Below are 24,259 nucleotides of genomic sequence, written 5' to 3'. Positions count from 1 at the left end.
AATTACATCACTTAAGAATGTATTTTTAATAACTGAAAGTGTTTTTTTTCTCTAAAATAAATACACTTGTTTGGGGGGACTACTTTTTAACCAATTCCATTACATTGTTCTTAGATTACTCTTTTACACCAACACTTTATTTTTTTAACAGATAGAATGAGGAAGCTTTGTTTTGGTAATAAAACTACTAGAATTCAGACTAAGAGTCTAACTTTTAAATGGAGGCCAATGGAAGCTCCTAATTTTTAGCCCCCTAATCACACCATAGCAACTGAAGTTATAATTCCTTTCTTAATTCTTTAAATTTCAGTTTCCTCCCCTGAAATGCTGCTGAGAACAAGTACATGACAAACTAAGGTGGCTGGGAAGTCTTTGCCTACCTAACTCTAACAGACACTGACAAAGGAATACAGCAAACATGAGTGTAAATGGGAAAAATGATAAGAAGTAAAAAGCTGACCTTCAACCTGGGTCACATGTATTCAATCCGTGTTTGTTTGTCACACTGGGTCAATGGCCTCTATGAATGTCTCTATAGAGAGCATCTGGACTTTCAGAAAAAGCCAGGGATTCACATACTTCAAGAAGCATAAAAGTACATTTCAAGTCAGTCCCTTCAATTATAAAAATGTTAGCTGAAGAAGAAATTTCCATAACCGAATTTTTAATTGAGTTTTAAAAAGTCCTTTCTACTTAAAAAAAAAAAAAAAAGTCACAATAAAACATTTATGGAACTGTATAGAAGTATGCCCGACATTATCCGGACTTCTTGATTTTAATGTCTGAATCCAAATGTAGTATATATTTAACAATCCATTTGCTTTCCAACAAAGTAAAATTTAAAGGAAAAAATGCATTTTATTCTCCCATATATAAGAGGAATAAAACTGTATTTGGTTTTCGTATGTCAGAAGCCTGTCTTTAGCTAAAACCCGATAAAGAACATAGATAATGCAGATTCCTCTAAATGAAAACCCATTTCAGCATATACGTATGTGCACACACGCTGGATGAATATATATAATCCGTCAAGTCAAGTCAAGTATATATACCCTATTAATAAAACAAAGGCTGAGGAATTTAAATGCCTAGATTACACAATACCTTGCCAAAAGTTTTTATCCACAGAATCATCCTTTGAAAGTGGCCATTAGATGAAACAACCAAAACTTTTATCCAAGGTTTTAGCCCTTTTTGTTGACTTTCTTTTCTTCACAATCCACTCACAAAAGACAAAGTGTGTATTTTCACATATGTAAACATGAGACTTTCAAGCCGTATTATACATAGTCCTTCGAAGCCATTCATTTCTTCAGCTCTTCCTGCACACCCGGGTTGATGGAGTCTTTATCATGGAGCTCCTCTGTTTCCCCCCTGAAAACAAACCCAGCAGGCACCGGGGGCTCCTGTCCAATGGATTTCACAGCATGAGCTGCATAGTTCAGGCTTGTATTTTCACTCCAACGCCAGTAACCTGAGAAGGGGTTGTAGAGCATTCCTGCCACCGTGTGAACTGACAGACCGTCTGAAGAAAACAATCAGAAAGAGTAGATTTTGTTAAGTAATTACTTTCCAAATGCCAAGACTCTAATGTGACTATATTTAAAACAGGATTCCTAAGCAACATGGTGGGTAAAGGGGGTAGGAGAAGAGTAAATGACACAAGATGGGATTGAGAGGGAGACAAACCATAAGTGACTCTTATTCTCACAAAACAAACTGAGGGTTGATGGGGGGAGGGGGGTTGGGAGAGGGAGGTGGGGTTATGGACACTGGGGAGGGTATGTGCTATGGTGAGTGCTGTGAAATGTGTAAACCTGGCGATTCACAGACCTGTACCCCTGGGGATAAAAATATATTTTATGTTTAAAAAAAATAAAATTAAAAAAAAAAAAACAAAAAAAAAACCAGGATTCCTGTCTCAGGGCACCTGGGTGGCTCAGTCATCAGGTGTCTGCCTTTGGCTCAGGTCATGATCCCAGGGTTCTGGGATGGAGCCCCATATCGGGCTCCCTGCTCAGCGGGAAGCCTGCTTCTCCCTCTCCCAGCCCCCCCTGCTTGTGCTCCCTCTCTCACTATGCCTCTCTCTATCAAATAAATAAATTAAATAAAAAAAAAAAAGATTCCTGACTCGATGGAAAAAAAATACTGTGTAACCAAGTACATATCATTCTTTACTATGGCACAGAACAGAAACTCTAAATCAAATTGCTTGGGTTCAAATCCCAACCTGGCACCTATTAGATGGTGATCAGAGTCAAGTCACTTAACCTGTCTGAATCTCAATGTTCTCACACGTACAGAACATACAGTCCTAGAGTTGTTAGAATTAGATATGCGTATAAAGTAGCACAATGCTTAGAATTTGGTAAGTACTGAGTAAATATAAGCTTTTATTAGGAAATATCTGCCCCCCCAAGATATTTAAATCTGAAAAAATAAATATTTAAATCTGAAAAAAATTTAAATCTGAAAAAAAAGAGAGACTATCTGCCAACAAGTGATCATTCCTATCAAGCATCTTACAGTACTTTCTCCTACTCTGTTTTCAGCAATATCACTTGCAGAAATCTTCAGAACCTCCTCCATTGCCTTGGATTGATACTATTTCAATACTCCAAATCAAGTTTACTGATATACTGTGATGTGAAAAAAAGCCCGAGACACACATGAGTTAAGTACTCAGCAGGAGTACCAAACACCAACTACATGTTATGACCTGACAGGAACTCACCACATAAATCAAGAGCTCACAACATGTGAAGCACAGGCAGGCACTGCAGGGAGTACAAAAAAGAGACAGTCTGGCCTCCACAGAGCTGACAGACCAGAAAGGGGCTTAAAAACACCAAAAGAACCGTAATACAAGACGTGCTCTAAGTAGCATAAAATACATAAAAAGTGACAAGGAAGTTCAAAGTGTACCTGAGTACGGAGGAATCAGAAAAAATAATATGTAGGATAAGCTGATACACACAGGGCCTCCAGAGGACCAAGTGGGGATGTGTAAGTGACAGACATTTGCACCTCCTCCTTAAGCAAATAATGACTAAGCAGCCAAACAGTATTCACTGATCATCTGTGATTTGCATGGCCCTGGGTTAGGGGCCACAGGTGAGAGAGAGAAGTGGTACCTAATACCCATGCCTAACTTCAAGGAGTTTATAATCTAGCTGAGAGATGAAACCAACATCCAGAAAATAGTGGCCCATTTAATTAAGTGCCAGGTTGTGTGATTAATGATTGTAGATACATTAAACGTTCAGTAAGGCTGTGAAAACTGGAAACATTCTTAATACTTACTTGATTCCAGAATGCTCTCTAGCTTTTCGGGTGAAACGAACTTCTCCCATGTATGAGTACCTTTTGGTACAATACCTGCAATTTGCTCTGAAAAGACAATTCCCAAGGCATAAGATAGCTGTGTTTTGTTGATTGTAGTAACGAATAAAGAACCACCAGGCTAAAAAAAACCATACAGATAGAAGTACCATTTTAGATGTCAGGAGTATCAGGTAAAGGATTGGCTTCCCCCACCCTCCTCCTTCCTTCCAAATAATTTAAGTGCAATTAAGATACGTGAATATAAATAAAGTATAATTTACCAAAATAGTTTTTTTTTTCTTTTGGGAAATTCATTACTAAAGGCAGTCTCCTACAGGGGCACCTGGGTGGCTCAGTGGGTTAAGACTGCCTTCGGCTCAGGTCATGATCTCAGGGTCCTGGGATCATGCCCCGCATCTCCGCTCTCTGGCTCTCTGCTCAGCGGGGAGCCTGCTTCCCCCTCTCTCTCTGCCTGCCTCTCTGCCTACTTGTGATCTCTCTCTGTCAAATAAATAAATAATCTTAAAAAAAAAAAAGGCAGTCTACTACAGATGTACTCACTGGGTTTATGCAACAGTGCTTACAACTGTTAAACTCATACTACTGTGACATATTATAAACTTGCTTTTGCACATATCAGATACATATCAGATACTTTATAATAAAAATATAGAAATGGGATTGGGCTACTCCTTGTTACATGGCCACATTTCCAATCTCACATGTGTTGACACTGTTTTCTCTCTGGGTGCGAGCCTGTCTAACTTGTTCTGTGCAGCATACAGAGCCACATCTTGTGCTAATCAGTGTTGTCTGACAAAAACATTAATGGTTGTGGTTTGAATGTTTTTTTATTTTGTTTTGATTTCATTAGTATAAACAATATGAAGAGATCAAGATAAGCACTTACATGAATACAAACCATCTGTGAGACTATTTATTGAAAAAGATTTTATTTATTTATTTGACAGAGAGCGAGCGAGCTACAGAGGGAACACAAGCCTGAGGAGTGGGAGTGGGAGAAGCAGGCTTCCTACTCAATCCCAGGACCTGAGACCATGACCTGAGCCGAAGGCAGATGCTTAACAACTGAGCCACCCAGGCACCCCTTGTGAGACTCTTTAGTCTGCCATGTCTTTTTTTAAGATTTACTTATTTATTTGAGAAAGAGTGCACATGCACGAGCACTAGCACCAGTTGGGGGAAAGGTAAAGGGAAAGAGAGAGAATTTTCCAGCAGATTCCCCAAAGTTCGGAGCTAGTGGTGGAGCTTGATCTCATGACCCTGAGATCATGACCCAAGTGCAAACCAAGAGGTGGACAATGCAACAAACTGAGCCACCCCAGATGCCCCTAGTCTGACATTTTTTAGTGGCTACATTCATGGTGTTTCCTATATTTACTCCCACATATGGCAAAGATTAATGTCTCCTCCCTCTTCTACATATTCTCATCGGCCTGATGGGGATAAAATGCTTAAGAGTCCTTCTAATAATTGCGCGTGCACGTGTTTGTGTGTGTAGGGAGAGAGAAACTATATCTCAAATACCACCCCAAAACCAAAAAGAAAGATGAGACCCTGAAATACTGCAATGTGCCATTAAATTAAAAACTGAAATATAAGGTATTATTTTGTGATACACTGTAACTTTTCTAAAACTCTGGTGTTCTAAAATATCTTATTAAGAATCAGTAACATGTCAATTATATCTCAATAGAGCTTGGGGAAAAAAATCACTTATGGGTATCTCATCTATGTCCTACAAAATTTAAGGAAACAGTGGTGAGCAACAGTCGTTTTAATAATAGGCTTTCCATCAATGCAAAAATTAGTTTCAAATTCCACAATGCCACACACATTCCTAATATGTGTGAAAGAACCTCCATTCATACATACTGACACATAACACAAAAAGTAAAAATTAAGGAGTTTTGTTTGGCAAATAGAAGATAAGCCTAATAAAGCTCATTTAAAAGGAAACACCAAGGGGCGCCTGGGTGGCTCAGTGGATTAAGCCGCTGCCTTTGGCTCAGGTCATGATCTCAGGGTCCTGGGATCAAGCCCCTCGTCGAGCTCTCTGCTCAGCGGGGAGCCTGCTTCCCCCTCTTTCTCTGCCTGCCTCTCTGCCTACTTGTGATCTCTCTCTCTGTCAAATAAATAAATAAAATCTTAAAAAAAAAAAAAAAAAAAAAAGGAAACACCAAGACACTGTTATAGACTTAAGGAGACATGACAACTAAATCCAATGTAGAATCCAGGGTTGGATCCTGAACAGAAAAATGACATTAGTGGAAATACTGATGAAATTTAATCAGGTCTGTAGTGTAGTTAATAGCATAATGTCAATGTTAATTTCTCAGTTTTAAGAAATGCACAATGGGTTATGTACAGGGCTAGGACTATGAGGAGACAAGTGAGATGCCTAAGGAACAAAACTGAGGGAAGTGCTCACTTTCCGGACTGTGTAAATGCATGGTTGGCACCTAAGCCTGAGTGTCTCCTTCAGGTTTGTGCCGTACATGCTTCACTTGCCTCACCCTAGTTCCTATCTTTACTATGTGAAATGTTAACAGTAGGAGAAACTGGGGGAAGGACAGGTGGGAACATTCTGTACTATCTTTGTAATCTTCTCTAAAACTAAACTTATGTAAAAAGAAAAAGTATTTCTTTTTCTTTTTCTTTTTTTTTTAAAGATTCCATTTATTTATTTGACAGAGAGAGAGATCACAAGTAGGCAGAGAAGCAGGCAGAGGGGGAGGGGGAAGCAGGCCCCCCGCTGAGCAGAGAGCCCAATGTGGGGCTCGATCCCAGGACCCTGAGATCATGACCTGAGCCGAAGGCAGAGGCTTAACCCACTGAGCCACCCAGGCGCCCCAGAAAAAGTATTTCTAAAAAGCTCTATTTAGGTTAGGGCTAAACATTTCATTCTTCTAGCTCTTGACCTCAGGGTGTTACCTCTACATTAACAACACAGTCAATACAGTAATAATGATAACAACAACAATAATACTTTAGGAGATTTATTAAAAAAAAATTGGAACCACTTTCAGAGGACTAAGTCTATAATATAATGGGAAGAACGAGACTTGAAATCAAAAGGTGTGACCCTAAGCCCCACTTAAGTGCCTAGTGAACTTTGACATAAAGACCAAGTGACCTCTGGATTCGTTCGGAAGACGGTAGAGTTGGAGCTCACATCTACCCATGGAGAGACCAAGGCAACAACTACATATAATTGTTGGCTGAATGAAGATTGGCAGAAAAGCTCTTCCACAGCTGAAGACATAAAGAAAAAGCCACATGGAGAAAGGTAGGAGGGGCAGAGATGCGGCAGGGAACCAAACTCCTGACACAGCAACCTATAATTGGGAGGGCTATGACAGGCACAGAAGTCTACCGGAGGAGCCAGGGGCTCAAGCCCCACCTTGGGCCCCCCTGGTCCCAGGGACCTACACTGGGAAGATGAGCCCTCATACTGCCTGGCTTTGAAATTCAGAGGGGTTTAACTTTTCAGAGAGCCAGAAGGCTATCGGATACCAAGACTCTGCTCTTAAAGGGCAAGCACAATACCTCATTCAGGCTGACACCCAGCACAGAGAAAGCAGTTTAAAAAGCGCCAGGGTTTTACATGGAGATTTACTGACTAACTTTAGGGCATGTGTTGGAAAGTCAGGAATCTGTAGATTTCTTCAGCCATGGAAATACTGAAAGACGTCACTTTTCTTGTCCTTCTTCAGCCTAGTTGGTCAGATTTGTGGGAACTAGTTCTGACATTCTCCATCTATCTTGCTAACACCACTCACCTTGTCCTGGCATTCCCCTGTAGATCTACCTGCCCTGGAAATTGCCCGTGTAAAGCAACTCCTGCCACACCCAGCAGGGAGCCTTGGTCAGGATCAGCATTGCCCCAAAGCAACTACTGCCTACCACACCTAGTGGCAGCCCCAGCCAGGACTCGGGCCTCTCCAAAGCAACTCCTTCCTTGGAGAGAGGATGGGCAGCCCCACACACCAGCACATGGGCAGCAGCTGCAGCTGAGCCACTCTGACAGCATGGCTCCGTACACCAGTACACCTGCAGAAGTCACAGCGGGGCTGAAGGTCAGCCCTGCCCACCAGCGTGTGCCCAGTCACAACAGGAGGACACACACAGCCCATAGAGCAGAATGTCTGGTTCTGGTGACTGGGAAGATGGCACCCTAGAGCCCCACATGATGCCTCCTGACACAAGGCCACTACTTTCAAGACCAAGATACGTAGCTGACATACATGGAAACAAACACGGAAAATGGGGAGATAGAGGAATATGTTCCAAATGAAAGAACAAGCTAAAATTTTAGCAAAAAAAAAAAAAAAAAAAAAACCCACAAAAAAATAAACAAAATGGAAATAAGCAATCTACCTGATAAGGAGCTCAAAGTAATGGTAATAAAGATGCTCACCAGATTTGAGAAGAGTGGATGAACTCAGTTGAGAGTTCAAATCAAGAAAGAGACAGAACACATAAAAAAGAACAAATAGGACATGAAGAATACAATAACTGAAATGAAAAAATACACGAGGGAATCAACTGCACATTAGAAGATGCAGAAGAATACGTCAGCAATCGGGAATACAGGATACTAGAAAGCACCTAAGTTGACGAGAGGAGAGGGGAGGGGAGACTCTAACACCTATTCCACTTACATTATTGGTTAAGTCATCCAGACAGAAAATCAATAAGGAAATAGTTGCTTTGATTGACATATTAGACCAGACAGACTTAACAGGGAGATACAGAACATTTACATAAAAACAGCAGAAAACACATTCAAGCACTCAAGGAACATTCTTCAGGATGAATCTTGTTAGGCCACAAAACAAGAATCAATAATTTATTTTAAGATTCTATTTATTTATTTGAGAGAGATCATAAATGCGCAAGCCGGGGCTGGGGGGAAGGGCAGGAGGAGAGGGAGAAGCAGACTTCCTCCTGAGCAGAGAGCCCCACAAGTGGCTTGACCTCAGGACCCCTGAGATCATTACTTTGGCCAAAGGCAGATGCTTAACAGATGAAGCCACCCAAGTGCCCCAAGATTCCATACATTTCGGAATACTGAAATCATATCAAACATCTTTTCTGACCATAACAGAATGAAACTAAAAATCAATTACAAGAAAAAAAAACTGGAAAAAATGTGGAGTCTAAATAACATGCAACTGAACAACCAATGGGTCAACAAAGAAATCAGAGCAAATTAAAAGATACCTGGAGACATGAAAATGGAAACACAATGGTTCAAAATCTTTGGCATGAGGTAAAAGCAGTTCTTTTTTTTTTTTAAAGATTTTATTTATTTATTTGTCAGAGAGAGAGAGGGAGAGAGAGCAAGCACATGCAGACAGAATGGCAGGCAGAGGGAGAAGCAGGCTCCCTGATGAGCAAGGAGCCCGATGCGGGACTCGATCCCAGGACGCTGGGATCATGACCTGAGCCGAAGGCAGCTGCTTAACCAACTGAGCCACCCAGGCGTCCCGGTAAAAGCAGTTCTAAGAGGGAAGTTTATGACAATGGCTTACCTCAAAGAAGCAAGAAAAATTTCAAACAAGACAACCTAATCCTACACCTAAAGGAAAGAGGAAAAGAATAAACAAAGCCTAAAATCAGTAGAAGGAGGAAAATAATAAAGATCAGACCAGAAATAAATTAGAGACTAAGAAACAAGAGAAAAAAAAATCAATGAAACTACAGGTGGTTCTTTGAAAAGACAAACTAAATTGATAAACCTTTACCCAGACTCACCAAGAAAAAAGAGGGCCCAGATAAATGAAGGAGGGAAAGTTATAACCAGCAACACAGAAATAGAAAGGATTAGAAGAGACCACTATGAAAATTTAAATGCCAACAAACTGGACAACCCCATAGAAATGGATCAATACTAGAAGTGCACAATATTCTAAGACTGAATCAGGAAGAAATAGAAAATCTGAACATTATCAATTATTGGTAACAACTGAATTGGTAATCAAAAACCCCCAATAGAGGTGTCTGGGTGGCTCAGTGGGTTAAGCCTCTGCCTTTGGCTCAGGTCATGATCTCAGGGTCCTGGAATCAAGCCCCACACTGGGCTCTCTGCTCAGTGGGAAGCCTGCTTCCCCCTCTCTCTCTGCCTGCCTCTGCCTACTTGTGATCTCTCTCTCTGTGTCAAATAAATAAATAATCTAAAAAAAAACACCAAAATCCCTCAATAAACAAAAGTCCAGGATCAGATGGCTTTACAGGTGAATTCTACCAAATATTTAAAAAGTTAAAACCTATCTTTTTCAAACTATCCCAAAAGTAGAAGAGGAATAAATGCTTCCAAATTCCTTGAAAAGGGGCAGCATTACCCTGATACCAAAACCAGAAAAAACACTGCTAGAAAATAAACCAATATCCCAATAACTAAATTCAAGAATACTTTAAAAGGACCATTCACTAGGATCAAGTGGTATTTATTTCAGGGATGCAAGAATAGTTCAGTATCTGCAAATGAACAAACGTGATACAAGACATTAATGAAATGAAGGACAAAAATCATATGACCATCTCAATAGATCCAGGAAAAGTATTTGACCAAATTCAACATCTGTTCATGGTAAAAACTCTCAACAAAGTGGGTAAAGAGGGAAATACTTCAACGGAATAAAGGCCATAGATGAAAAATCCACAGCTAACATCATACTCAATGGTGGAAAGCTATAAGCTTTTCCTCTAAGATCAGGAACGAAATAAACTCAGTAAAGGTACAGGATACAAAATTAATACCCAGAAATGTTGCATTTCTATACACTAATAATGAGCTAGCAGAAAGAGAAATTAAGAAAGTAACTCCCATTTACAATCTTATCAACAAGAAGAATTAAATACCTAGGATTAAAGTTTACCAAGGAGGTAAAAGACCTAAATTCTGAATACTGAATACTGAAGACTAAATTCTGAATAAGACACTGACGAAAGAAATTGAAGATGATACAAATAAATGGAAAGATATACCATACTTAATGGATGGGAAGAATACTGTTAAAATGTCTACACTACAGAGTCAATGCAATCTCTAATACATTGCAATAGTATTTGTTACAGAACTAGAAGAAATAATTCTAAAATTTGTATGGAACCCCAAAAGACCCCAAATCTTGAGAAAGAATTAATTTGGAAGTATCACATCCAAATCCAAGATCTTGTAGTTTGTACTACAAACTACAGTAATTAAAACAGTGTGGTACAGGTACAAAAACAGATCAAAAGAACAGAATGGAAAGCCCAAAAATAAACCCACACTTATATGGTCAATTAATCTACAACAAAGGAGGTAAGATATACAATGGAAAGTAGTGTAGGGAAAATTAGACGGCTACATGTAAAAGAATGAAACTGGACCACTTTCTTACACTATATATAAAAATAAACTCAAAATGGATTAAAGACCTAAATCTAAGACCTGAAACCATAAACATCCTAAAAGAAAATATAGGCAGCAATCCCTTGGGCACCAGCCTTAGCAATATTTCTCTGGATCTGTTTCCTCAGACAAAAGAAATGAAAGCAACAATAAACAATTATGATTACATCAAACCAAAAACCTTTTGCACAGCGAGGGAAACCATCAACAAAACAAAAAGGCAACATACGAAATGGGAAACAATATTTGTAAATGATATAATTGATAAGAAGTTAATCTGCAAAATATATAAAGAACTCCTACAACAACACCAAAAACAAAAACAAAAACAAAAACAAAAACAAAAAAAAAAACTGATTAAAAAATGGCCAGAGGACCTGAATAGACATTTTCCAAAGAAGACATACAGATGGCCACCCGACCCAAGAGAAAATGCTTAACATCACTAATCATCAGAGAAATACAAATCAAAACCAAAATGAGATTTCACCTCACACCTGTCAGAATGGCTAGTATCAAAAAGACAAGAGATAACAAGTGAGGATGTGGAGGAAAAGGAATCCATGTGCACTCTTGGCGAGAATGTTAATTGGTACAGCCACTATGAAAAACAATATGGAGGTTCCTCAAAAAATTAAAATAGAAATACCACAGAATCCAGCAATTCCACTTTTGGGTATTTACCTAAAGAAAAGAAACATTAATCTGAAAAGATATGTACCTCATGGGGGGTTGTAAAATAAATAAATATATATATATATATATATATATATATATATATATATATATACACCTCTATGTTTACTGCAGCATTATCTACAATAGCCAAGACATGGAAGCAACCTAGGTGTCCATCAGTACATGAATAAAGATATGGTATATATAGACAATGGAATATTAGCTATTAAAAAAAAAGAATAAGATCTTAATATTTGCAACAACATGGATGGACATAGAGGGTATTATGCTAAGTGAAAGAAGTCAGAAAAAGACAAGTATCATATGACTGTACTTCCATGTGAAATAAAAAAAAAAACAAATAAACAAAAACTAGAAACACTCATAAATACAGAAAACAAACTGGGGTTGCCAGAAGAGAGGGGGGTAAGAGGCAAAATAGGTAAAAAGGATTAAAAGGTATAAATTTCCAGTTTTAGAACAAGTCGTGAAGATGAAAAATACAGCACAGAGAATGTAGTCAGTAATATTGTAATAACTTTTTATAGTGACAGATGGTAAGTACACTTATTGTGGTGAACATTTCATAACTCGATAATTGTCAGATCACTGCTATACGTCTGAAACTCATACAATATTGTATGTCAACTATACCTCAATTAAAAAAAAAAAAAACAAAAAAGGGGTGCCTGCATGGCGCAGTCAGTTAAGAGTCTGACTCTTGGTTTTAGCTCAGGTCATGATCTCAGTGTTGTGAGATCGAAGATTTTATTTATTTATTTGACAGCAAGAGATCACAAGTAGGCAGAGAGGCAGGCAGAGAGAGAGGGGGAAGCAGGCTCCCTGCCAAGCAGAGAGCCCGATGCAGGGCTCGATCCTAGGACCCGGAGATTATGACCTGAGCCGAAGGCAGAGGCCCACTGAGCCACCCAGGCATCCCATAAAATAAATATATAAATCTTAAAAAAAAAGGCCAAGTGACCTTTGACATCTCTCAAATTCTGATCTCCTTTGGGCCAAGTTGGTCACGACAGATACCTGCTTACCTTCCTCATCTGGTTGTAGGGAAAATCAGTAAGATCATATATATGAAATATTTCTCTATAAGCTGAAAACTGTTAAAAATATTACATACAGAGTTATTTAAGAAATGCTACCTAAGTCAATTTATACAATTAATAAAGATTTTAATTGTTTTTTAAGTATCAATCCAAATTAATTTCTTTTTTTTTTTTTTTAAGATTTTTTATTTATTTATTTGACAGAGATCACAAGTAGGCAGAGAGGCAGGCAGAGAGGGAGGAGGGAGCAGGCTCTCAGCAGAGCAGAAAGCCCAATGCGGGGCTCCATCCCAGGACCCTGGGATCATGACCTGAGCTGAAGGCAGAGGCTTTAACCCACTGAGCCACCAGGCGCCCCCCAAATCAATTTCTTAGTAATTGTCATTTGATATTTATTAGCTATTTAATCCAGAGTCCACCAATGGGGAAAAAACCCCTTTAAATCTATTGTTTATAATTATGTTCAGGACCAACACTTTTCAAGATTCTTGGATATCAAGATACTGTATCAAGAAAACCCCAGGACTGAGTGCAAGCTGAGAAGCAGAAATAATCCCCAGCAGAGATGTTATCCCCTAATCCTAGTTTACTGATTGCAAGTATTATGAAACACTTATTGCTGTGGATACATACACACATTCAGAAGAAACAAACAAACAAGTAAACCAGTAAGTCTTACTTTTAACACTTGATAGCAGCACTGTATAAATGTTTCTAGATCAATCACATGTTCTATAACTTCAGAAGCTACAACAGCATCAAATGTTTCTGCAGTCTCTTCCACAATCTCTTCCAGGGAACATGCTCTGTACTCTATCCTCTTTTCTAGCACTGGATCAAATGATTTATGGTGCTGTGCTGTCTTAATGTTCTCATCCACAGGATCGATTCCAATAACCGAAGCTCCAAGCCGCCCTAGAGGCTAATAGGATAAAATAATTGTTATCCTCAAGAAGAAAACAGAATACATGTTAGCAATAAAGAGCTTATTAAAAAGGAAACAAGATTAATAATGAGAGGATAATTATTGGATACTTATTGGGTACATCGAAGTTCATTATATCATTTCCTCTAGTTTGTACACATTTTACAATTACCATAATAAAAACTTAGGAGTGAACAATAGTCACAACAAAAAACTTATGAAGAACTATTTGAGAGAGTTCTGTATTTTATAGGTACACTTACACACACACAATAGAGTATTAACATCTCTGAAGTGCACAAAAGTTACCACGCAGTTATTGAAAGAAGACTATAAAACAGAGCTGCAGGTCATAAATATACTACAAGTGGAGGCAAATATTTTTTGCAGAAGGTGAATGAGTATTTTTCTAAGTACTCTAAAGTACCTAGGCCAGGGAGAACACCACAAGCAGGCAGTACTCGGTTAGGTTTTTGTACTGAAGCAAGTGCAAAAGAATGGCTTATCAGTGCATTTAAACCAGTGGAAACGGCCCAATCTCTTAGAAGAGACAACAAAATTTTCCGAGCTATTTCAAAGACCAGTGCCCAATTTTGTGCAAAAATAAACAAAAAACACCAAAAAAAATCCTCTATAATTTTCTAAAATATTTATATATTTTCTTAAGAAAGTAAAAATCATTTATTAGTTTTATGCTGATAAAAATAATAAGAACATTAGGCATTTCTTTTTTTTTTTTTTAAATAAACAATACTATTTGTTAAAAGGATAAATGAGTCGTAGGCCTACTTTTTCAAAATTTTTTTCACAGTTAAAAATGGCAGGAAAGTTGTAAACCACTTACTTCAGTTAACAATCCACCACCACAGCCAACATCAAGAATCTTCATCCCAGACAGAGGTTTTCCTGGCTGGTGATGAGCAACTGTTTTTAAAAGATTGTCTCTTTTTTAAAAATCCAAAACATACAAAAACAAATTATTAATTTTAATAATATATATAATATTTTTATTTATTTATTATTTTATTATTTTATTTATATAAACATTTTAATAATATATAATAAATATTAATAAAATCTTAAAAGTGTATAATTTTTGAGGATATATTAAACTCTCATTTTATTTTATTTTTTTTAGATTTTATTTATTTATTTGACAGACAGAGATCACAAGTAGGCAGAGAGGCAGGCAGAGAGAGAGGGGGAAGCAGGCTCCCTGCAGAGAAGAGAGCCCGATGCGGGGCTTGATCCCAAGACCCTGGGAATCATGACCCGAGCCGAAGGCAGAGGCTTTCACCCACTGAGCCACCCAGGCGCCCCTAAACTCTCATTTTAAATGGATTATTGATATTTGGGGGTAAATAGCTCTTTTCTTTTCAGCATTAAAGACTTTTTTTAACAATCAAAAGCAGGAAGGAGGTTTTAAGTAAAGCTTCTAAAATAAACTAGTAATAATTATATGTTAACTATTACTTCAGTAATAATCTAAAGAAAAACTTTAAAAACAATCTAGTTTAGATTCACCTAATTTTGTTTGCTTAAGATATCATGTTAGCTGAGGAATCTCTTAGCTACATTGTCAGTACTTGATAGACACATTTCATGTCAGCAACAAATAAGTTATTTTACAGGGCTTAGAAGCAGCATACTGGCGATCTATATTTTCAGATTTTGCCGAGATTCCCTTCTAAATTGATTCTCTTTTGATCTTCTAAGTTAATGGTGTTTTCATGATCATGTAAATAGGCATCCAAATCAAGTTAACTTAATTCTAAGATAATCATAGTAACACTCTACCACATACACAAACATAAGCACACACATATACACCTAGACATATATACCTAACAGCATTGTATACTACACTTTTAAGTTGAACTGTATATGAATTTTAATTATATTTATATTAAAATAAATGTTATATGGGGGCACCTGGGTGGCTCAGTCAGTTAAGCATCTGCTTTGGCTCAGGTCATGATCCCAGGGTTCCAGAATCAAGCCCCGTGTCGGGGAGCCTGCTTCTTCCCCTCACACCCATGCTCACTCTCTCTCTCAAATAAACTCTTTAAAAAGCAACAAAAATAAAATAAACATTACATATAATAAGGATACCTAAGGATATATTTTGTTTGTTTGTTTAAGTAGGCTCCACGCCCATCGTGGGGCTTGAATTTATGACCCTGAGATTAAGATCTGCATGCTCTAGTGACTGAACCAGCAGGTGCCTCTTTATCAAGACTGCCTGAAGGTCAAAGTGGGTATGAAATGACCTTGATGCCATAGGATCCTAGGTCCTTTTCATAAGAATTTAGTTCTAAGTAGCCTAAAATTGTCCAAAAATGCTTCAAATCAGTTAATAAAAGCAGCCTAGATTTTGAATAGCGTTATTTAAAAATTAATGGCTCAAACAATGGACATTAAAAAGTTTCTAATTTTTTTTTTTTAATTTTTATTTTAAGGAGGCTTCACATTCAATGTGGGGCTTGAACTCATGATCCTGAGATTAAGAGTCACATGCTCTACTGACTGAGCCAGCCAGCTGCCCCAGAATCTCTCTAATTTCTAAAGCAAACTTAAAATGCAGCATTTTGAACTTAGGTATAAATCAAGAGAAAAATAAACTCAAAAGAAGATAAATTATTGAAGAGTTACATTTTAAAATATTTAGAGTTTCTGGAATGTTACCTAATAAATGGCACCCTCAGGTCATTCATAGAATGAAGAGGTGCATATACTCCTTGTTCATCCCACCACCTATGAGCCAGGGCCACGAATGTTTTTATCTCACTGCTGTCTACAGTGGTTTGAGAAGTACTGTACAGTCTTGTCCAAGGGTACCTAAGGGATCAAAAGGAAGAGCCAGGCAAAAAGAGACATTTTAAAAAATGTAACATAGAATCTATTTATGTAGAAAGATACTCTAATTTACAATTTATTAGATTCTAAATGAATGGCTCATTTTCGATGCTTTAAAACCAGGTTTTCATAATCACACTGCAAATATATATATTCACAGATGGAACAGAGTTCCATTAAGAAAGTTAATTTGCTTTCAAAGTAAATTGCAACAGAAATGGGATGTTACAAGACTTGGCCTTCTGGGTCACATCTAATAGGAATGAAAATAATAACATAATAATAGGAACAGTAGTAGTAGAAGTAGAAATAGTAATAGTAACCACTTATTGTGCACTTACTAAATGTGGGTACTATTTAAGAACTCCGTATATGTCACGCGTCATCTTATTTCATTGTTCTGGCAACTCTATAAAGTAGGTTATATCGCAATCCCTATTACACAAGTAACAAAAGTGAGACTTAGATTAAGTAAATGCTAGAACCAGGATTTGAACCCAAGTGCCCCCATCTTCTCTTCATTTCTACTACTATCATCCTAGTCTAAGCTACAATCATCTCTTGGTTAAACTATTTATTGCACTAGCCTTCTAATTAGTCTGCCTGCTTCCTACCACATCTCCCTTCAATTATTTTCCCTACAATGCATCCACAGTGTCCCAAAATATAAATATGATCATGCTATTTTCCCACTTGAAATCCTTCCACGGTTTCCCACTGATATTAGGAAAAAAACTCAAAATCCTTAGCATGGCCTACAATGCTCTGAATTATTTGGTCCCCAATTTCTTCCCTCCTCAAATGCACTTTTTAACTACTCTCCTCATCCTCCCCATTCCAGCCCCACAGGCCTTCTTTCATTCCTTTGCACTGACCCCACATGCCCTTTTCTCAGGAACTTTGTACAGGTTGTTTCTTCTACCTGGACCATTCTTCTCACATTCCCTTCCCTCCTCTGCACACCTAATTCAATGCCATCTAAGAAGTCTTCCCTGACTCTCAAAACTGGGTTATAGCCCCTTATTTTAATTCCCACCTTGCATTTCTTCATGGAACAATGTGACAATTTGATCATGTCTCCCCACTAAACACTATGAGGGCAGGGTATGGACTATGTTATTTACCATTTTATTCCTAGTGACTAGCACAGTTCCTAGAACACAGTTGGTACTCGGGAAACGTGTCAAATGGATAATCTAATAAAGAAGGCCCTGGGCGCCTGGGTGGCTCAGTGGGTTAAGCCTCTGCCTTCAGCTCAGGTCATGATCTCAGGGTCCTGGGATCGAGGCCCACGTCGGGCTCTCTGCTCAGCAGGGAGCCTGCTTCCCCCCGCCCCTGTCTGCCTCTCTGCCTACCTGTGACCTCTCTCTCTCTCTGTCAAATAAATAAATAAATAAATCTTAAAAAAAAAAAAAGGCACAGAAAAGTATATAATTCACCTAATTAAAAAAAAAATCAAATGGGATCAAACAGGGACCAAATAGATCAGACATTATACCAAATTCCATGTCAAAGTATATCATAGGAAAATCCTCCAGAATTTCTTAGGTAAAAAAAGAATAAGGTCGTTACATTAGGATAGGTAATACCATTCAAATTTTTAGTGTGTTTTTCTTAGCTACATAGAGTACATTCTACATTGATGACTTATTATCCTTTTAAGAGTTAAATATCATGCTTCTTTAATATTGTCTTATGAATATTACCATCTTTTTCTGTGCTTCATGCAAAGTTTCAATAATCAATGACTAATATACAATAGGTAACAGTAGATGGGTGCTCAGCTGACTACCATATATTTCACATACACCCAATTTTACAGGAGCTAACTTATTTACAAGAAGTAGAGCAAGCACTTAGAAAACAAAGTTCATACCTTAACTCTATGCAATATTTTTCACAAGTTAGAAATTAGTTTATAAAATACAACTACAGAAAGATATTACTTTGATTCAATCTTACCACCTAGAATTGTATAATTACCTTATCACATTTATGCTGTACCCAAATCAGTTACGATTTTAAGCACTGCATTATTTGTGTCTTGTCACAAGTGTGGAAGCAAAAAGGATTTCTCCAGGTAATACAGTCTTACATTAAAAATAAAATAAAAGCTACCTTTGAATATAGATAAAGGGTATGCAAGAGATGGATACTGTCAACTTTTCTGTAGGTTTGAAACTTTCCAGATATAAAAGTTGTTGGAAGAGTAAGAATATTTAGATAAATAAAAAGATACCTTAATCAAAGCACATAAGCTCTTTCATACTAGCAGCGTTTATTAAACATAATGAATACTAGGTTATGATTATATATAATTACGTAAATACTTGCCACAGTAATGAATAAACTTACCTGTAAATTTTCATTCTATTCAAGCAGGCAAAAGTTATTCTATAGGATTTGAACCACATGATGCTGTATTCACTGAAAACCCACGGGTTAGTTTGTGGAGTCCAACTGAACTGATTCTCTGAATAAATTGAAAACAACATTATTAATTAATCTCCGTGCCCAATGGGGGGTTCAACCCCAAGATCAAAAGTCACATGCTCTAACCAACTGAGTCAGCCAGGTTCCTCTGAAAATAAAAATTAAATGCCTAGAGAAAACTGCACAGTATAAATCCCTAATACGTATATACTTGAAGAAACTATTTTACATGGCAATCTCATATTACAATTGATATACAAAAGGGTTTTCCCCTTACTTTTGGATTTATAGTAAAATATAAAATAAATATCTTGCGTTCTGCCAATTAACTCTAATCAAATATCTGAAATTTTAATTGGCAAAAATAAGTAATGTATATGTAAAAGTTTTTCATACCATCAGTTTCTCTACCAATATTATTCTCCATAATTATAAGAAATGAGATTTAAAATAAAACTATGTGACCTTTTAACCTAGGATGATATTAATTCTGAGATTATTTGTCAAAACAAGTTCAAATTCTGTCACGTTAGCTACTTGAAATGGATTTATACATAGACTTAAAACCCTTTCCAAAAGAAAAACCTGTATGTACGTGTGTATGTATACATATTATCCTAAAATAATCACTCATCCAGTCTACATGTTCAAACTTACATAGAAACCTGTTTTATGAACTAGTTACTCTGCAGCAGAACATTCAATTGTTCAATAAATACTTAGACAAAGTAGACCTTAGAGCAAAGAAAATACTACGGACATTATAAAGCTCACCCAACAGATTTTTTGACTCTGGTTGAAAAGCAGTCCAATGAAGGAAAAAATAGTCTTTTCAATAATGGTGTTGAAACAACTGGATACCAATAGACCAGAAAAGAAAACTTAAACCTAAATCTCACATCTTATACAAAAATGAACTTAAAATAGATCATTGATCTAAATGCAAAACCATAATACTTTTAGAAGAAACTATCACAGATCTTCATGACTTAGGGTTCGGCACAGAGTTCTTCTTACATCTGACACCAAAAGCACAATCCAAAATAGAAGATAGTGATTAAGTTGGACTTAGACTTGAAACCTTTCATCCTGCAAAAGACTCTGTTAAGAAGAAGAAAAGACAAATCATAGACGGGGAGGAAATATTTGCAAAACACATAACCCACAAAGGACTTCTATATCTGGACTACATGAGGATATTCTTTAAACTCAACAGTAAAACCCAACTCCCATAAAACAACAACAAACCAAGCAACCCAATTATGCAATGGGTCTGGTTCTTATAAAATGGGTATAGAAAGACATGAACAGACAATTCATCAAAGAGGATATACAGATGCAAATAAGCACATGAAGAGATATAAAATATCAATAACCATTAGGAGAATACAAATGAAAGCCACTACATACCTATCAAGTTGGTAAAAATTTAACCATCCTGGTATAACGAATTCCATAGGTGATTTCATATATTTTAGAGTACTTGTAGGTGAAATCCCAAGAATGACTGTGTTAAATGGCATGTGAATTTATAAATTTGTAATTGCCACTCACAGATGTTGAACCAGTTCCCAACACCAAGGGTAAAACCAGTTTCTAGTGCTGGCTTCCCCACACCAATAATACACTGACAGTCACTCATGCAGTGTATTATCAATTTTTTTTTTATTTTTTGATAATCCAATAGGTGAACATGGGATCTCAGTGTTTTCTGAGTTTATCATAAGTGTGGTTAAGTGTCCTTTCTTAACTTAATGGTGCTATGGTCTGAATGTTTGTGTTCTCCCCAAATTTATTCTTTGAAGTCCTAACCCCTAAAGTGATGATATTAGAAGGTGGGGCCTTTGGGAGGTGATGAGATCATGAGAGTAGAGCCCTCACGACTGGTTTAGCGACTTTATAAAAGACCCCAGAGAGCAAGTTTGCCTCTTCTATCATGTGAGGACACAGCAAGAAGGCTCCATCTATGGACCAGGAAATGGGCTTTTACCAGCACTGAATCTTGGATTTCCCAGTCTCCAGAACTGTAAGAAATAGACTTGTTGTTTATAAACCACCCAGTCTGTGGTATGTTGCTACAGTAGTCAAATGGACTAAGACAAATGGTCATTTATATTTCATGGCTTGTCTTTTCATAGTCTCTGAATATTTTTCTCTTGAGCTTTTTATGTTTTTTAAATTTTGTTTTGTTTTTCAGTAGGATCTTCACAGTCTGGCCCAAGGCCATTTCAACATTCTCACACACACACACACACACAAGTTAGTGTTTCTAGGCCTTTGCTCATGTTACTCTCTCTTCCACCATTTCCACCTATACTACGTTTAAGACCTAGTTCAAATACCACCTTCTTTATGACTTCAGGTAGATAAAGGAAGTGTTATTGGAGAATTATGTAAACTGTGATACGTAGATAAAAAAAATCTAAGTTATTATTATGAAACTGCACATCAGAGATTTTAAAAGTCTCTGCTCTGTACTCAGTAATGACCCTTATCATCCCTACTCCTCCTCTACTTCTGTAAAATTAGCCCCCCAGTTATCAGTATTGACAGAATTCTCAAGAGCTTTAAAAACCACCATACCAGAACTGAGAGAAACTAATTGAGTTTGTATTAATAAATAGAATCCTACCAACTCCTTCTCTACTTTGAATGTGTGATCATTTTGGTATTTGAGATTTTAAAGACATAGAGGAAAACTTCATTTAATGCATTCCAAACTTCATTTATCCAGAGCCTATGATGTACCATGCCAACAGTGAACAAAACCTCTACTCTACCAATACCTTGGTTCCAGCAATCATAATTTACTGTCAAGATTACTCTTAAGGCCTCCCTGGGCCTAGTCTTTCCTGCCACCATTCCACTTTCCACACAGCTGCCAAGTGTTCTTTCTTAAATACAGGTCAGATTATATTGCTCCTTCAGTAATTTCCCTCTGTCCTCAAGGTAAAGTCACTCTCAGGAGTATAGGTAGCCTTTCACAGACTTGTCATGGCCTAAAAAGTCTGTCTCATCCCTTGCCAGTCCTCACTTCCAGCCTTCCTTTTCAAGGAACACTTTGCACTTTCCCAGAAATCTCACAGATACTCAAGTTAGTCCTTTGGCCACTCCAATGACTTCCAAAACTGCCCAACTCCCTCAAGACAGCTTCCTAAATACTTTGTTCAAAAACTTTCCCTGATCTTAAATATGTATTAGATACTCCTTCTATACTCAGTCCCAAAATCTGAAAATATTTATATTTTTCTAAATTTCTGATTATAAGACATGTTTGCTGAAAAAATGAATTCCAAAAATATATAATGATAAAACGATGGATAACCACCTCCGCCACATATAATCACTGCTAAAATTTCTATGTATTTCTGTTCTCTCATATAGCTCCATATATAGATCTAAAATCATAATACATACTGATTTGTAACTTACTTTCTTAATGCTGTATCTGAATCATTTTTCCATGGGGGCACACACTGATTTAAATCATTTTTATTGGCTGCACTATTTTTCATTGCATTAGAGCACCAACTTATCAACTCTGTGCTGGACCTCTAAGTTTCCCGTTTCACCCATTATATCCTAATTTCAGTTCTAACATTTTTTTTAAAGAGATCTCTGAGGTGTCCTTCATTAGAAAATTCCCAGTGCCTAGGTGGCTCGGTTGGGTGTCCAAACTCTTGGTTTAGACTCAGGTCGTGATCTCCAGGTCTCCGGATCAAGCTCTGCCCAGCAACGGGCTCAGAGGGGAGTCGGCCTGAATTCTCTCTCCCTCCGCGCCCCCGCCCTTATAGGCTGGCTCTCAATCTCTAAAAATAAATAAATCTTAAAAACAAACTCCCAGTGCCTGGCACACAGCATTTGTTAAATGAGCTTCATATAAAGGGTAAACTTAACTTTCTGGTTAATCAAACTGTCTTCTGCAAGTCTCAGGTTCAGTGAGTTATTTCCTTGATCTTATTTGCCAAGAGTTTGATGAATTTAACCAAAACAAGTAGAATGGCTGCCTTAAATTCTTTCTGAAAAAAAAGAAGATATGTGCAAACCAAACAAATGCAACGCTATCAAGAACTCTGAGACCGCAGCCGGAGCCCTCTCGCGCGGCTAGGGAAGAAAGCACATGACCTTCCGATTCCTGCAGGCACAGAGTGCTCGCCAGCGGCAAGGACTCAACCAAAAAGGTCTCTGGATACACGGCGACGGCCGGGAGACTGCGCGCTCCGCAGCCGGGACCACTAGTCCCTAGTCCCAGTCTCCGGGAACGGGAGGCGAGAGCCCAGGCCGGGAGTATCATCGACAGCCAGAGACCAGACCGAAGGTAGATTTGCGCGGACCCCGCGCGGAGCTCAGAACAGCCCGCCACCCTCTGCCGCGCCTGCGCAAAACGGCGGCCCCGGCCCCACCCCCACCCTCGGTGGGTTGCGTGAGGGACCTTCACAGTGCCAACTTGGTTAAGCGACACTCACCTGCCGAACTGCTTAAGCGAGCACCCTCAGCCTGTGTACCCCAACACCTAGATCTAAGCCCTCCTACAAACCGAGTCCCGCAGGAGCTCAGCTTCCGGCCTCCCCACATCGTGAAAGGATCCACCTCCTTTCCGGTCCCTCCAGCAAAAGACCCCCAACAGAAAGGTTCCGAGATCCACTCTCACACTGTCGGGAGCCAGTCTACTCATGGCTGCATTAATGGCTGTTAATAGCGTGGGACTACACTCTTCACGCTCAACACCCGTCAAACTGCGCATGCAACTATGTTTGTTATAAGAGAACTTCAAGTCTATTATAGCCTATTTCGGTATGACCACCTCAAACCTCACGGCCAACGTAGTCATGGATCCTCTCACTTCATATTATGTAAACGAGCTTTTATTCTCATGTAACTCTTATTTAATATTTAACAGAAGTCTCCCATATTTATACTTCTGTATGCCACTGACCCTTAGAATCACAAATGCATGGAAGCACTTCTTTCCTAAAGGTAGAATTTTTTCCCCTTTCAAGGAACTCAAATGTCAGGGGGCTAGAAGTCCAAACTGAAAATTCAGTTTCTCCAAGTGACCTGATAATATTCTGGGCAGGGCATACGTTATGTAGTAAGACTCTAGCCAGACAAACTTCACTGAAAACTAAAGCGGTATTAACTTTACTTCTAAATGTATAGAAGCCTTTCCTTGAATAAGAGCAATGATACATTTTTAAGATTAAAGGAAAAAAAATCATTGTACATTTTCAATAGGCACGGTCAAATTGGTAAAGTGTTCTTTGAATTAGTGAAATTTAATGCTCAGTAATAGTCTTTCACTTATGGCTTCTTAGTAAAATATTGACCTCCTCCTAAGAGTGGCTGCAGACTTTTTTTTTTTAAAGATTTTTATTTATTTATTTGACAGAGAGAGATCACAAGCAGACAAAGAGGCAGGCAGAGAGAGAGAGAGGGAAGCAGGCTCCCCGCTGAGCAGAGCCCGATGTGGGACTCGATCCCAGGACCCTGAGATCATGACCTGAGCCGAAGGCAGTGGCTTAACCCACTGAGCCACCCAGGCGCCCGGCTGCTGACTTT

At 38.1% G+C, this 24,259-nt stretch overlaps 1 protein-coding gene across 1 annotated transcript; it reads right to left on the bottom strand.

Moving 5' to 3' along the window:
• Positions 1-707: 707 nt before the first annotated feature.
• Positions 708-23,939, bottom strand: LOC111158309 (coenzyme Q3, methyltransferase). Its single transcript, XM_022520276.1, has 7 exons — positions 23,167-23,939; positions 18,623-18,740; positions 16,097-16,249; positions 14,256-14,355; positions 13,166-13,408; positions 3,304-3,463; positions 708-1,525 (listed from the first exon to the last, which is right to left on the bottom strand). Exons 1-7 carry the CDS (start codon positions 23,273-23,275, stop codon positions 1,305-1,307), a joined length of 1,104 nt encoding a protein of 367 aa, XP_022375984.1. The 5' UTR covers positions 23,276-23,939; the 3' UTR covers positions 708-1,304.
• Between the last annotated feature and the right edge of the window lie 320 nt (positions 23,940-24,259).

Source organism: Enhydra lutris, unplaced genomic scaffold, assembly GCF_002288905.1.
Source record: "Enhydra lutris kenyoni isolate GAN:26980312 unplaced genomic scaffold, ASM228890v2 scaffoldscaffold58, whole genome shotgun sequence".
Lineage (NCBI taxonomy): Eukaryota > Metazoa > Chordata > Mammalia > Carnivora > Mustelidae > Enhydra > Enhydra lutris.
Note: the sequence above shows the minus strand (reverse complement) of the source record. Positions and strands in the feature narration are given on the sequence as shown.